The sequence below is a fragment of the Ostrea edulis genome, chromosome 1 (assembly GCF_947568905.1).
Source record: "Ostrea edulis chromosome 1, xbOstEdul1.1, whole genome shotgun sequence".
Classification (NCBI taxonomy): Eukaryota; Metazoa; Mollusca; class Bivalvia; order Ostreida; family Ostreidae; genus Ostrea; species Ostrea edulis.
In genome coordinates this window covers 63,362,738-63,379,186 of record NC_079164.1, presented here as the reverse complement: position 1 = coordinate 63,379,186, position 16,449 = coordinate 63,362,738, and the positions used below count along the sequence as shown (strand labels likewise).

Here is a 16,449-nt window from a genome sequence, read left to right as displayed (position 1 = left end):
CAAGAACCACTAAACCAGAAAAGCTGAGATTTATATGAAAGCTTCCTGATATAGTACAGATTCTAAATTGTTAAAATCATTGCCCCTGGGGATCGGATGGGGCCACAATAGGGGGTCAAAAGGTAAAAAAAAAATTCTTTTTTTTTTTTTTTTTTTTTTTTGTTTGGTTTTTTTTGTTGATATAGTGCAGATTCAAGTTTGTTAAAATCATGGACCCCGGGGATTGGATGGGGCCTCAAGGGGGGCATCAAAGTTTTACATACAAATTTATAGGAAAAATCTTTTAAAATCTTCTTCTCAAGAACCGCTGAGTCAGAAAAGCTGAGGTTTATATGAAAGCTTCCTGATATAGTGCAGATTATAAATTGTTAAGATCATGGCCCCAGGGGGTCGGATGGGGCCACAATAGGGGGTCAAAGTTTTACATACAAATATATAGGAAAAATCTTTAAAAATCTTCTTCCCAGAACCACTAAACCAGAAAAGCTGAGATTTATATGAAAGCTTTCTGATATAGTGCAGATTCAGGTTTGTTAAAATCATGCCCCCCCCCCCCCCCCCCCCCCCCCCCCCCCCCCCCCGGGGTACGATGGGGCCACAATAGGGGATCAAAGTTTTACATACAAATATATAGGGACAATCTTTAAAAATCTTCTTCTCAAGAACCATTGGGCCAAAGAAGTTCACATTTACATGAAAGCTTTCTGACATAGTGTAGATTCAAGTTTGCAAAAACCATGGCCTCCAGGGGAAGGTTTGGGGCCATAATAAGGACTACGGTTTTACATGCAAATAGATATGGAAAATCTTCTGATATGGACCAAGGTGACTCAGGTGAGCGATGTGGCCCATGGGCCTCTTGTTAGCTCTCCTGAGCCAAAGGCTCAAGTGAGCTTTTCTGTTCAAAATTTTTCCGTTGGCGTCGTCATCGTTGTAAACTTTTCACAACCGGGCTAGGTTGGGGCCACAATAGGGGATCAAAGTTTTACATAGAAATATATAAGGAAAATCTTTAAAAATCTTCTTCTCAAGAACCACTAAACCAGAAGAGCTGAAATTTACACGAAAGTTTGTTCAAATCATGGCCTCTGGGAGTAGGTCGGGGCCACAATAGAGGATCGAAGTTTTACATACAAATATATAGAGAAAATCTTCAAAAATCTTATTCTCATGAACCATTGGGCCAAAAAAGTTGACATTTACATGAAATCTTTCTGACATAGTGCAGATTCAAGTTTGTAAAAATCATGGCCTCCAGGGATAGGTTGGGGCTACAATAGGGACTAATGTTTTACATGCAAATAAATATGGAAAGTCTTCAGATATGGGCCACGGTGACTCAGGTGAGCGATGGGGCCCATGGGCCTCTTGTATTTACTGTACATTCAATTTTCATTTCTGTTGGAGAATGCCCAGCTGTTAGAATAGTCGCACTATATTTACCAAGATTTATACACACATGGTTCACATTCATGAGGAAATGGCTGTTATTTCAATTGTTAAAGATATCAAAGGCAAAAACATAAAGATATCGAAGGCAAAAGCTTTGGAAATGTAAATATTTTAAAGCCATAGAATTGCCTTGCAAATGTACATTTACAATTTAATCTAAACAGGAATATACAGTTAAACTTCGGTATCTGGAACACCAATATCTCTATACCATGGATATATTGAAGTGATTCGGAAATCCCAATGACTTATTTAAGTATTTTCCCCTCGATATCTTGAATCCTCGGATATCTTGGAATTTTTTCTCAGTCCCATCAAGTGCAAGATAACAAGGTTTGACTGTTTTAATGCAGATACATAAAAGAGTACATGTGACTTTAAAATCCAGAAGAAAATTTGATTTTTTCATGAAAGATTTTATATACATTTTATATGATGTTGAGCACAGTGTATGTTTTTGTTATAGAAAGACATAGAAACTTTGAGGTTGAATAGAGTGGAAATTCATTATGAAATTCATTAGGAATGCTTACTTGGAAGATGTACACTTGGCTAGTGAAAATAAAAAATGCTGGCAAACTTGTATAAAATCAATACAAAAGATGTTAAATGTTAACGTTGACACTGAATGTAAAATGTTTATTCCTAAACTTAAAAAATTCTTTGAAAATAAATTCTTTTCTGAACTTCAACATATTAACAACACTCAAAGTGGTAAGCTCTCATTTTATAGTACATTATTCAACCATGATGTTATGAAACTAGAAATCCAACCATATTTATGTCTTCCACTTCCTAAGAATTTAGTTTCTTATCTTACCAAATTAAGAATAAGTGCACATAAGTTGTATGTAGAAACAGGTCGATATTGTAATCCGGTCATTCCTAGAGAAAATAGATTTTGTTTTCATTGTCAAACTATTGTTGAAGATGAAAAACATTTTTTACTTGATTGTCCTGTGTATGAACATATTAGAAAAATGCATTCAAAACTACTAGATATTAATACCTTATTTTGTTTACTAAATCCACATAACCTTGTATCTACAAAACAAACCTGTCTATACATCAGAGACTGTTTTAATGTTAGAAATAAGTTTTCAACAGTTTGATATTTTGTAATGTATCAATATATATGTGTATCTATGTATGGCTAACAACACATTCTTATATAATGTGCTTTAGTGCCAATAAAGAATTGAATTGAATTGAATTGAATTGAATGACGTAAATTCCAAAAATGTAACAAAATGATTTAGAAAAGTAGGCTTTTGCAAATATAATAAATGTTTATGCAGATCCCTAAGTACCAATATTTATTTATCAATATTTAGATTCATCAAGGGATTCATTCATCGTCTGGAGCCAGAATGTGATGAGAACAAGCACTTTATTCAATACACCAAGTACAACTACCTGATGAAGCTGAAGGAGACACTTCCAAAGACCGTTCTGGATAAAACCTGGCCGTCTGCTCCACAATTATTGCAGAAGGTGACCCTCAGTGGATACAACTATTGCGGGGGAATCAATTTAGAATGAAATTTTCTTTCATGTTGATATGAATTTCACTACAGTATTTGCTATTTCAAGGCTGACTGTTTTGTTTCTTTGTAGACTTCTCAGCTGTTGAGAAACCTGTGTATGAGGAATCTTACTCTCTGTTATGTGAAATCCGTAACACCTGCAAGAAAGGCTCAGGTAAGATAAGTATATATCTCACTTGGAAGTCCCGTAAAACTAAATAACTTGTGGATTAAAAGTAAATGACACACACAGACAAATCAGTAATCTTTTTCACCATCGTATTGTTGTCTTGGTCTAATCATTGTGTTATCAGCACATGTATTTCATTACTTTCACCAAACTGTGATCGTTATTGGTTCCCACCCACAAATTCTGTCTTTCATCCAGACATATTCCTTGTGGCATAAAGTGAAATCCAGTGTATAATCGGATAATTATATCCAGCAGCACTCCATCTTGGGTAATTCGATGGATGCTGGGAGTTGAGGCCTCATGCAGCAGAATGTTGCCTCTTTTATCAGTGCACACACCACCGGGGCAAAGTTTGGTCCCCTTGGTGCTGTGGTAAGAGAAGCGGTGACATCCTGATTTGTTGACCACCACTAAAGCCTCCTGGTACCAATCTGATGTGCAGATGTCACCATTTTTGTTCTCTGTAATGTAAAATGGCTCCCTGTAGATGCTTTTTCCATCTACTCCAGATGAAATTTTCTGGAGTTGATGGCCTCTAACATTGTAACGCGCCACACATCCATCTGATTTTCTCTTCATACCTATCAGTAGGTCCCCAGTGAGTTTTGAGTGGTGGATACACAGTGGAGTCCACTCACCAGTGGAGAAGAGGACTTTTATGGAAAAGTCTGGCTGTATTTCAGTGATTTGGTTCTTTCTGTGATTTACCATAAGCAAAGTGTCCTTACCTGTTGCAGTGTGGAAGCCGTAACCCCCTGTGCAGCAGATTCTTTTTAGTTCCTTTTTAGAGTTGTCAATAAGTATCAGATTTCCCATATGATCACTAATCCATGCTTTTCCTGACTTAATGAGAGATATATGATGGCAACTCTGAAGGCCAGGGGTTGACGGATGTCCAGTCATTGTGGAACTTTTGGAGTCTGCTCCTGCTATGTTAGATTGATTTTCCCGTGGAATGTTCTCGTATGTATTCACACATTCCTGTAGTTGAAGGATACCAAATTGCACAGACAATTCTTCAGACATGATTGGATTTGTAGAATACTCTGGCAAAGGTACACTTGGTATCTCTGGAATGTCATCACAGTTTTTTAGGTTATTTTCCTTGCAAAACAAAGCAAATGATGCTGGTTGATCTGCCTCTTGAATATGTTTAGCATACTGTGCACAGCAATTCTTTAAGTGACTTATATGCTGGGTAATCTTGCTTTCTCCTTCTTTTAATTTGTTGTATGCGTCTAATTCTGCACTATCCAAGGTTGTCAAATTTTCTGCTAAGATAAGGTCAACAGCTTTCTTGATTTTGTCACCCTGAGCCATCATAGCAGATCTAATGTTGGCAAAGTGGTCAGTACATACTCTTATTTGGGTCTCCACCTGTGACTGGGTTTCCTTGCACTTGGTCAGAATTTCCTCTTTCAGAAATTCCAACTGTTTCTGACAGCTTTCTGATTTTGTCCTGAAAAGATAGGAAATGATCTCAAATGTGTCAGTGTTGTGTGGGTTGTCACAGCCTGACATTTCATGTTGTTTACAATGCATAACAGAAACAGGTGAGGATGACCCAGGCTTCATGATCTCTATAGCTTCCTGTAAAATTTGTTTTGAATCAACATTGATTTTTAGACTGCAATTTAAAGTTTTGAAAAGTGCCTTGTGTTTCAAAATAGAGCGAATTAATTTCCTTGCACCTATTAACATACAATTATAAAATTATACAATTTTTTATTCGTAGGTATTCTATTTATGTAATATTGTAACTTTCTACTGACATTTTGAAAAATTTAGCCAGGAAAACATTAATTCTGGTGTACATTGGTTATTTTGATAAATTCTAAGCACTCGATCTATTTTGAGGATGAAAATGCAAAGTTTGAACATTGCATCTGAGAATAATCTGTTTTAATGTACCTACATGCATATATCATTATCAATCATTAAATAGATGGAAGAAAAAGTAGTGGCAGAGTCCTTGTTCAAAGGAAAGAAAGAAAACTACCCAGGAAGTGTCAAAGAAATGTTTGCTGACACTCTGCTAGGTAGGCAAGACAGGGTGCTTTTGCATTGTACTTTCCTGAGTATTCAGTTTTCATTGAATACCAATGTTCATTGTTCTTGTAGTTTTGCCAGACCATGATATTAAGTGCTTAACCAAGTACAAGTTTTGCTAAAAAAAACAAAACAAAGAAGATATATATTAAGCTTTCCATGAAATCATATACATGTATCAACAAAGCTGTATATATTGACAAATTATCGATAAATAAATTTTTGTGTAGAAGGACTTATTTTAATAACACTCACTAATTCAGAAAAATTCAGAGTAATTTTTAGGTTTTTTCTTTAGACAGCACCCAACAAAATATGCTGTGTTCCATATTTGATGCTAAGGTTAAACAACAAGATGAAAAAGTGCAGGTATGATGTGAATAGAATTGAATTAGAAGTGATATAACCACAGAATTAGTTTTTTCCAAGAGCTATTTGTCCCCTTTCCTTTAGACTAGCTATAAAAACAATGTGATAGTTTTTAATCAAATACTTACAATTAAGGATGACAGCTTCAATTTTATGTAAAGGTCATAAAAAGGTTTTTGATTATTTTGATAATTTCCCCCCAAATTTTAGCTTTTTCAGTGCATTTTTATCAATTGTGAAGGATGATTTACCTCTGAAATATGTCAAATTTGCATAGAATTTATACACTAAACAAGGAAAGGGAGGCACATGAATGACACATAGAATTTATACACAAAACAAGGAAAGGGAGGCACATGAATGACACATGTCTATTGTAGTATTCTGCTCCAGTGACAAAGTTTGATCGCCATGGCTACAAATCCAGGAAGAGGGTGCTGGTACTAACGGACAAGCATCTCTACCTATTGGATGAGAAGTCGTATTTATTGAAGGATAAATTACCTTATCAGCAAATTACAGGTACTACCACAGCTATGGGTTTGATTGTTTGTTTTTGTTTAGATATTTTTAATGTCCTTTTGAGAATATTATCTGTATCATTTCAAGATGTCACCAGCTTTAGGTGAAGTACCACAAATTTTGACCTATGCTAGGCTCTTGGGACCACTTAGCAAAGATTTAATTTGATTCCCTTAGGATAACTAATCATATGAGGATGTTCTATATCACTGGCAAATTCTGAAAAATTTAAAAGGAGGTGGGGGAGTTGCTGCCCAAGTTTGTACCTTTCCTGTGCAAAATAAGGGGATTAAAGAGAACTTGGATCATTTTTATTAAAAATATATTCAACCAATGGGGGAGAGGGTGCAACATGACCCTGAAACCCCACTCTAGATTTGCCACTGTGTGTCAGTATGTTTCCAGCATTTTTTATCTTGCAAAAGGTGCATGTGCATTTGTTTTGGTTTTGGCTACTTTTTATGAAATAAAAACATTTCTCAACCCAATTACTAGGCTAAGGATTTAAATATTGACATGTACTGCAACTTGTTCAAAAACATGGAGATGTCTGTCTGTATTTTTCTTGATGGTTTGTCATGACAATTCACTTAATAGACTTGATTACATGTAACTGAGTGGTTTAGATGAGAGGAATTTGTCACAAAATATTATTTGTGAGGGATGGCCATTATTTGTAAAAACGAAAATAAAAACAATCTATTAAAGGGAAAGGCAACCCAAAAGATTTTCACATGATAAATGATAGGATTAATCATATGATAAAGATTTGTCATACAATTCTGTTGATATATGACCTAGATAAGCTTCAGTACTAATTTGAAAACGTCAAAAATTGAAATCCCCGCGATCTATAGAGGCTGCCATGATGTATATAACTCTTTTGTACTCAAGACCACAAAAATCAATAATTTTGACGTCACACCGTCTGTTCCGGTTTCGATGAGATTCTAAGATCATCAACAGGTGCTTGGGTTCAGGACCACCACCACCCTCCGAATAAGCTACATGAGTTTATTTAATTATTTTTTTCTTGAAAATATTTCTAATGCATGTCAACAACGTCTTGCATACCCATAAAGTCCAACATAATTCAAAATAAGCCCTTTTTAAAAAAAAAAATACCCTCACTGGTTATTATAACAGAACTTATAATAACCAGAGAGGGTATTTTTTTTAAAAGGGCTTATTTTGAATTACATGTATTTTGGACTTTATGGGTATGCAAGACATTGTTGACATGCATTAGAAATATTTTCAACAAAAAAATTAATTAAATCAACTCATGTAGCTTATTAGGAGGGGTGTGTGTGTGTCCTGAACCCAAGCACCTGTGAGATCATCAAAGATGTGCATGTGGTAGCTCTTACGAATAAATAGGTTGATGCCTTCCTGGCAAGCAGTTAATTACACTAATGTGAAGGGAAAATGTGAAAAAAGGTTGTAGTTTTTCTCGAAATTCCCGACTCAACCAAGTTGATCATTTGAAAAGAAAAGACTACGTAAAGTATGGATCCATCATTTGCGTAATGACAAGTTGAGGTTCGAGATATTTGTATGAAGAACGTTTACCGTCTGCGACTCGACTGAACGTCTTCTTTTCTCAATTTCTTCTTGCGAAAGAACGGGCTCAAATCTATACGGCTCCTTGTTCGTGACTTGTGAAATAAACCGGAATAGATGGTGTGACGTCATAAATTAAACTTCAATGGCCACTCTCTTAGCGGTGGGTAATTTAAAATACATGATAGATTAATATTGATTTAATTGTTAAGCAAGGATTTTTGTTGTTAAAGACTGTCAATTACGATATCAGTAAGTAATACTTTATTCATAAAAGCAACTATGTGGTTAGGGTTGCCTTTCCCTTTAAAGGTGGTAAATGAATTACACAATTATAATAATAATAAACAGAAATTGTTATCTAGGAAAAAGAATTTTTATAAACAGATACAAATACATTGCATTTGGGGAATGAAAATTAGTTCATATTCATTCCATAAATTCACTATATCTGAATTCATGAAAACCAGTTTTAAAATAAAGAAATATAAGAATATAGTGGGGGGGGGGGGGGGAGATTAAAAAAGATAATGCTAGAAATTTCCTTTGTCTTCCATAAATCAATTAAAACCTGCATCTAGAATTTATTTTAGAAAGGTGATACGTGCTGTATGTTGTACATGCATTTTATTAAATGCAAGAAAAATGAGAAGTGCCTGATGCATTTGATTCTGTAGTAAATTTTGTTTATGATAAGATTGTCTATTTCAGGAGTCCTATCCAGTAGTCTGAGTGATGGTTTGTGTGTGATCACAATCAATATGGATGACAATGGCAGCAAGGTACAAACAATGGGGTGTCCATGCACCTGCATATAATTAATATATTAATTGCGGAGCATATTTTCATAACACTCTCAATTAGTCTGGTATTGACAGGCATCAAATATTTATTATGCCCGCCTTCAAAGCAGAGGGGCATATTGCTTTGCACTTGTCAATTGGTCTGTCTGTTGGTAGACCACATGTTGTCTGCTCAATATCTTGAGAATCATTCCCTTGATCATAATGATTATTATACCCCACGCAACGAAGTTAATTGCGAAGAGTATAATGTTTCAGTCCCTTTTTTTGTCAGCGTAACTCGTCTGAGACCTCTCAACAGAATTTCGTGAAACTTTGTAGTTAATAAGGACAGTTTAGATGAGCATATTTCCAGGACATTCTGATTCAATCATTTTTCTGGGAGTTATGCCCCTTTTGAACTTAGAATTTCGAGCCTGTCTATCCTGAATTTCGAGCCCATTCTGTCCTGTTCTGATTCAATGATTTTTCTGGGAGTTATGTCGCTATTGAACTTGGAATTTTGAGTCCGTCTGTCCTGTTCTTGCAGTAATGCATAACATTACCATTCATTATGTGAGACATTGTCAAGCAATGTTGGAGCGTGGGGTGTGTGAGCTTGCTCACCTCTACTTTCTTTCATTTCATATGTGTAGATGAGATTATTGATTTTCAGGTCAAGGGTCAATTTACTCTGGACATAAGACGATGCTGTCAGCTCAATATCTTGAGAACCCTTTCCTTAACAAACATCAAACTTGATACACTGGTACTTTGTAAGGAGTAGATGACCCCTATTGATTTATAGGTCACATAATGAAAGGTCAAGGGTCAAACTGGACACAGGAAATGCTGTCTGCTCAATATCTTGAGAATCATTTGCTTGACAGACATCAAACTCAGTACACTGGTACATCCTAAGAAGTAGATGACCCCTATTAATTTTTAGGTCACATGGTCAAAAGTCAAGGGTCAATCTATTCTGGATATAGGAAGATATTATCCACTCAATATCTTGAATTGTTGGCACCACTATCAATTAAATGATGCATGTGTATAACCCTTTCCAATTTTGCACCACGAGGGGCATATATGTTTTACAAACATTTCTTGTTCTTATTGTTCTGATGAGATACTGAATCTCTTTTTTATACACTCATGTTTGAGTGAATTTATGGAAATCAAAAAAAATTTAGTTGAAAATGTGATGGTCATTGAAACACAGGTGCTTGTGGACAAGACTTCCAGTACCCCCCTTCTTGTATTTTTAAATGTTCAATTCCTTGGGTATTTCGGACGTATTTTTGATAAAATATGTAACTTCAGAGTTTATATATTTCAATGGAATACACAAATATCGCATAGAAACCGTTTTTAAAAATGTCATATCACCGATCATAATACATGAACATGATCAGTGATATGACATTTTTAAAAACGGTTTCTATGTTGTACATAGTGGAAAAATGCTTCTAGAAATATGCCAAGAAAAGAGACAAATGTCATAAGGAAGAAAAAATGAGAGAGAGAAATGAAAGCTGGAACATTGGAAAATTATATCTGAGACTTCATACGTACCTGTCCATGTCCCAAACAATATATAAGTATATCAATGATTATGTAGAAACGTGGAATAGGAACTAAGTTGACAGTGGTAATGGAACGGACTTCCTTATAGAAAAGTACACTTAATTTCTAGTGCATATAATCAGAATTCATATCATCCTAAAAGTATTGATAATAGGAAACATGAAAACAAGTGCACTTTATATGTTTCACAGGAAAATTTAGATGACACTTTGGACTCGAAGGTATCCAAATACTTGTGCTGCTTATTTGTATAATTTATGAATATGTGTCACGTCCTTTCTTTTTTGTAATCTTTCTTTTTTGCCCCTGCTAACAAAGTTGATTTGTTGGATGTATACAGGTTCATCTTGACTGTCTGTCTGTCTGTTTGTTCATCCAGCTTTGGACAAAAGTGGGGTTGGTTTTTTTTAGCCAAAAGTTAAATATCTTTTGACCTTGGCTAGCAATATTTCCCAAATGCAGTTCATCCTCAAAATTTTGGGATCATATTGGAGCAGTGATTTAAAAATGGTTTTGGCAGGGTATTTGTCTATTAGGACAGTTCTAGTTTCAATCTGTCGTATATTTTCTTTAATTTATGTATTTTCAACAATCAAAATTAAATCTTAATCAATCATCCTTACACATATATGTATAGAATGTTCTCAAGAAACTTTTGTATCTATCAGAGAATGTTTATTTCAGTTCACTTTGCAAAATAGCTAGGGTACTATATTTCAAAAGGGAGAAAATTAAGCCAACTTTTTCTTCCAAAAATTGAGTTTAGAGGGCAAAATGAACAGAGAGAAATAAAAGTCCTAAATTCAAGCAGCTGGTCTGAAAAATGAAAAATTGTGATCAAAAGTTTTATTTTTTAATTCAGGGTGGAATTTTTTTTCAATCACCAAAGTTTATTAGAAAAGAGTGTTTAAATTTCAATGTACAACAAATTTTAATGGTTCAATGTACAACAAATTTCAATGATAATGTAAATGAGGATAATGAACTATTTTTTAATGTCATGTATTATATGTTATAGTGCTGTCCGTTTGTCAGATTTCATGTTTTCCATAACGGATGCACGTACAGTGTTGAAATTTGGTCACAATTTCCCCCTTAGGAAACGTAAGAGCTAGGGACCTTCTTTAGGACTAAAGATATGTCAAACAGTTTTCCGGACTTATTTTCTTGATGGATACAGATATTGCCCTGAAATTAAGTCACTAGGAGGAGAAGTTCAGTATGCATATCAGTTAGATTAGTCCATCCATCTGTCAGTCCATCTGAGGTCATGTTTTCTGGACTTTAATTCTTCTGTAACGAGTGCATTTACAGCATTGAATTTTGGTCACAGTTTCTTTCTAAAGAAGTGTAAGAATGAGTTTGCATTTCAGCTGGATTGGTGCACCTTGACCTATTTTAGGGCTAAAAGTAGGTCAAACAGTTTTCTGGACTTTTTTGGTTGCGGATAGGTATCGTCCTGAAATTTAGTCACAAGCTTCCTCTTGGAATACAAGTTCAGTTTGCATTTCAGTAAATTGGATTGGTGCACCATGACATTACTTTAGGGCTAAAATTAGGTCAAACAGTTTCCAGATTTGTTTTCGTTATGGAAACATGTACTGCCCTGTAATGTAGTCACAACCTTTTTCTCAGAGAAATACAGATTCAGTATGCATTTCAGCTTAATTGGTGCACTGTGACCTACTTTAGAGCTAAAAGTAGGTCAATTATTTTCCTGGACTTTTTCTCATTATGGATACAAATATTGGTGTATGATTTACCATTCGTGGTACTTTTGTTCCTTGATTTTGGTGCTTTTGGTCTGAACAGAATGCAGTTCATTGCACAAATTGCAGATTGGACAGACATATTCTTCTCAATATATAATATATACACTTTTCAATGAACTGTCTGTGGAAGCTTTGATTGGGTACTTTTATTTTTATTTGATTTCAGTCCAAATTAGGTTTGGCATTCCTGTAAAACAGAAAATTAAAAAAAAAAAATGTTAACCTAATTGGTCTAAAAATTAAATGGGGCACATGTGATAAGTATTTCTGGAATACAAAAATGATTCTTCTGTTCGGCATTTTCAAATTCAAAACCAAAATAATGAGGATATTTGATGCATGGAATATAATAAGTCATTCATTAACTACCAGTTCGCAATGCATGCTACAGCAGATACATACATATACTGGTCACACTAGCTTCTCTGTATATTGGTTCAAAACTTTATTTTGGCTGAACACTTTTCACTTTTTCTATTAGCAAAAACTTATTTTCATATTTCATGTCACTGAATTTTGGTTAAGTTATTGATAAAAAAAATTTTTTTTATATGTATGATGTTTCGATGATTTTTAATATTACATAGAACTTAAGGAAATTATTTTCATGCTTTTGAAATTTACTATTTTCAAAAACTTTATTTTGTATTATGTCATTTATAAAAGTGAATCTGCCATAGATATTTAAATGTTTTCCTGAAAATGCTAATTAAAAATAGAATCTTTGATTGGATGCACTGAGATAATCATGATGATATACTCATTAGAATTCTCATTGGTTATGTATTAATTAGCTGTGCATAGATTTGTTCAACACTATTAAAGTACATGAGTGAATCTCTCATTAAAAAAAGTACTTTATTTCTGGAACATTAGATTTAATTACAGATTTTTAAATGAATTTCTATTAATAGTTTGAAATTAACTTTTCAGGGAGACCTAATCTTACACTCGGATAGGTTAATAGAAGTGATAACAAAGACTGTCATTCATGGTAACAAATCTGAGGCATTTCAGGTCATTAGTGAAGCAAGGTATGGGGACATTATATGATGATTTGATTTCTATTAGATTTAATGTCATGAACAGTCCCTCAAAAGGATTTCTTTGCCATCAGTTTTGAAAAAGACTACCTTATAACATATGATGTTTTCACTCCAGCATAACACATGGAATTTCTGGTGGGAAGAAGGGTTATATCGAGTTCACTCGGGGTCAGACTTCAGCTGTCAAGAAGGCCAAAAATGGCAACCTTTGTGTTGTACGTACTTGTTTGATTTATTTTCTGGTTGATTACCCAATCAATTCTTATGATATTTGGTTTCACAAATTTGGAAATATCAAATGACATTGTAGATGACTTACAACCTGATCATTAATTCTTAATGATATTCAAAATTTGTGTCATGATTGAATTAGAATTAAAAGTAAAGAATTTGATTGGTATATATTAATTGTTACCAGCTAGGTTATGAAATGTCTTTATGCCATGTATAGATGCTGGTGATAAAATTCTCATCCTTGGGTTTAAATATATATATATATTCATTCCAGATGGTGGCTCAGTGAATTCCAATGAAGTCAGCACCTCAAATGTACCTCAACCACATTTCATTTCAATCCTTCAGTCATGATTCGAGTGGACATTTCATCATGTTGACTTTGAGAATTCTACAATGGATCCAGTTCCAAATCTCCGTTCTCCATATTACCATTTTTATAAACTTGAATTTTGGACCCATTTGTGTCTTTTGGATTTGTCTAGAAATCTTCACTCAAGTTTAACAAAGTTAAAAATAAGTGCACATCAACACTGCATTGAAATAGGTCAATAATGCAAACCTTTCATTTCTAGAGAGCAGTGGTTTTGTTATGATTGTCAAGATATTGTAGAGACTGAATCACATTATGTTCTTCATTGTCCTGTGAATGAACATTTGAAACAAAAAGTCTACAGATTACAATGTCTCTGATATCTTAAAGGAACTGATTCATGATTTCCTCCCAAATTTTGTTTTTCACTTTTAATTATCAAAATCTACTGTTTGATGTGTTTGAAAGATTTCACATGAAAATTAAGGTTATACATCATCACAGAAGCTCATTTTATAGAGTTTATTTGATTTGTAAACAAAGATAATCATCGCAGTATGTTATTAAGTTTCAAAAGTATGGATATAGATCTAATTAAGTTTATTATAGTTATTGCATTTTAAATATCCTTTTAATTAGGAAAAATGTGTCATCTAAAAGTTTGACTGTGCAAAAATAAGATGTTTTATATTCTGAAATTAACATTTCACTGGTTTGTTTGTATAAAAAGTTTATATAACACAAAGTTAAGGCTAAAATATTGCTTTTATTCTTGCATTCAGATCAAAATTTTGGATGTCAATATTAGATAAGTTATATTTTTATGTTTAACATAAAAAATGAACAATTTTTTTTTTTTAAATGGTGAACCAATCCCTTTAAAACTAACCACTTTTGTGTCAGCAAAGGAGGTATCTTTACTTAAGAAATAATTTTTTGTGAAAACTTAATTAACGTGGCATTTTTGTGAAAACTTAATTAACATGGCATTTTTGTGAAAACTTAATTAACATGGCATTTTTGTGAAAACTTAATTAACATGGCATATAAACTGCAACACTTCACACTGCATGGTCATACTTTTCATGAACTGCATTATGATCTGTGACGCTTAACGCAGCCTCGACATGAAAAGTACACTAATGTGAAGTGTTGCAGTTCTTCAAAAATAAAATATATTTCTTATTTCCACAATCTACTTTCATTTAATCTGTCAGAATTTCTAGTTGTTAAAACAAATGTACTGTTTATCAATACATGTATTCATACACGCACTGTTAACAACTGCAGTGTGTTCACGAGAAAATGCCTATCAATACAGTCTGTGAATTAAGATATCAAAGGCCAGAACATTGGAAATGTAAATATATATACACATTGTACATGCCAGAGAATTTTTTACTGCTAGAAATGGGTGCAAATACCAGTGTTGATACATGTGTATTTTGATGTACTACATGTCAGTACACTCTCTTTAACTGTAATGTAAGTACATGTGTATTTTGATGTACTACATGTCAGTACACTGTCTTTAACTGTAATGTAAGTACATGTGTATTTTGATGTACAACATATCGGTAGACTCTCTTTAACTGTAATGTAAAGTACATGTATATCTGATACACTTGTGATTGTATACATGTATGTATGTGTTATAGTTAACGTGTACTGTGCTCAGTTGCCAATAAAATGATTTGAATTTTTTGTCAATAAGAATCATGCATTATAATTCATAGAAAAACATGATGCACCTCACATAGATCGGTTTACACATTGTGTTCATTCATAAAAGTTGTACTGTGAAGTACATAAGTATATATTATTTCATATTATCAACCTTCATGTATACTGTACAATAATTGCATGACCATTTTAAATGTCTCTTTGCCTTACTATGTTACATATCCAATGTATTTATCTCCCTTGACCTGTGGTATTGTGCAGTTTAAGCAGTCAAATATTTCTGTTGTCAGATGAGTATACAGTACTTTGCTAGTTTAAGCAACTGGGGATATAGGATGGTGTGCTTTATTATTGTACAACATTATTGCACTTGTTATTTCAAATTGAAGCTTTGTTTACATCTATTCATATACATGTACGATATTGTGCCTATTGCTAAAATTGTGATCTGTTGCGAGAATCCATACATTTTTGCTGGTTTGCAAATTCTCCATATACAGTTATCGTTGTTATTTGTTTAATTATTGTATGAACACATTAAATGTTTATTTTCTCCAAAATGCCTTTTTCTTACTTTAGTTAAATGTCACTGGTCCCTTAAACCTCTAGGGTTATTGGGGCACTGAACATTGCACCAAATGTTTCCACCTGTGACGGTCATGGAGGAGGGACTGCGTTGTGGTGAAATTTTCCCCTGTCCACTCCGCAGTGTTGTCTGTCCATCTCTTTTTCTGTCTCCCTCATCGTTTCTTCCCCTGAACACAGTTCCCTGGAGGATGGTGTTGACAATCCACTACCGCTGGTGACATGGCTGTTCAGCTTGTTTTTCGTTATAGTGGCCAGTAGCTCTCCATAGTGTCTTACATGCTGGTTGATGTTCTTCCAGACTTCTCGTTTGTGACATGTTCTGTGTAGGAGATGCCAAGAAGTATTTCACTTCCACTGCTTGGATCTTCCTCTGCAGTTCTGCTGTCAGCGTCCATGTTTCGTATGCATACAGTAAAACTGAAATGACCCGTGCATGTAGTAATTTCAGTTTGGATGTGAGACTGGTGTTTTTGTCTCTCCGTATAGGTTTCAGTCTTGCCACCACTGCAGCTGTTTGAGCAGTTCTAGCAAGGATTTCAGTCTTGGAGCCCTAATTGTCGAGGATGACTCCTTGGTATTTAAACTGCTTTACAGTCTTTAACTCTTGTCCACTGACTGTAAATTTTCTTTCAATTGGCTTTATGCTGTTTTAGTCATAATTTTTGTCTTCTCGGCACTGATCTCCATGCCAAATCTGGAAGATATTTTGTCCAGGTGGTTCACTAGACTGGTCAGCTCTTCTTCATCTCCAGCCAACCCATCAATAT

General features: G+C 34.2%; 1 protein-coding gene across 13 annotated transcripts in view; it reads left to right on the top strand.

Moving 5' to 3' along the window:
• The window catches only part of LOC125647968 (unconventional myosin-Ic-like), a 44,415-nt gene extending 28,761 nt beyond the window's left edge, over positions 1-15,654 (top strand). For 9 of the 13 annotated variants that reach the window (XM_048874883.2, XM_048874888.2, XM_048874846.2 and 6 more), the window contains 10 exons: positions 2,787-2,946; positions 3,070-3,153; positions 5,117-5,210; positions 5,519-5,589; positions 5,970-6,111; positions 8,386-8,456; positions 10,238-10,267; positions 12,752-12,852; positions 12,980-13,079; positions 13,373-15,654. In XM_048874883.2, the coding sequence (XP_048730840.1) occupies positions 2,787-2,946; positions 3,070-3,153; positions 5,117-5,210; positions 5,519-5,589; positions 5,970-6,111; positions 8,386-8,456; positions 10,238-10,267; positions 12,752-12,852; positions 12,980-13,079; positions 13,373-13,387 (868 nt within the window). In that variant the 3' untranslated portion in view covers positions 13,388-15,654. The remainder of the gene's footprint in view (positions 1-2,786; positions 2,947-3,069; positions 3,154-5,116; positions 5,211-5,518; positions 5,590-5,969; positions 6,112-8,385; positions 8,457-10,237; positions 10,268-12,751; positions 12,853-12,979; positions 13,080-13,372) is intronic. The other 4 variants (XM_048874897.2, XM_056156292.1, XM_056156283.1 and 1 more) reach the window with 1 other exon arrangement.
• Positions 15,655-16,449: the final 795 nt, after the last annotated feature.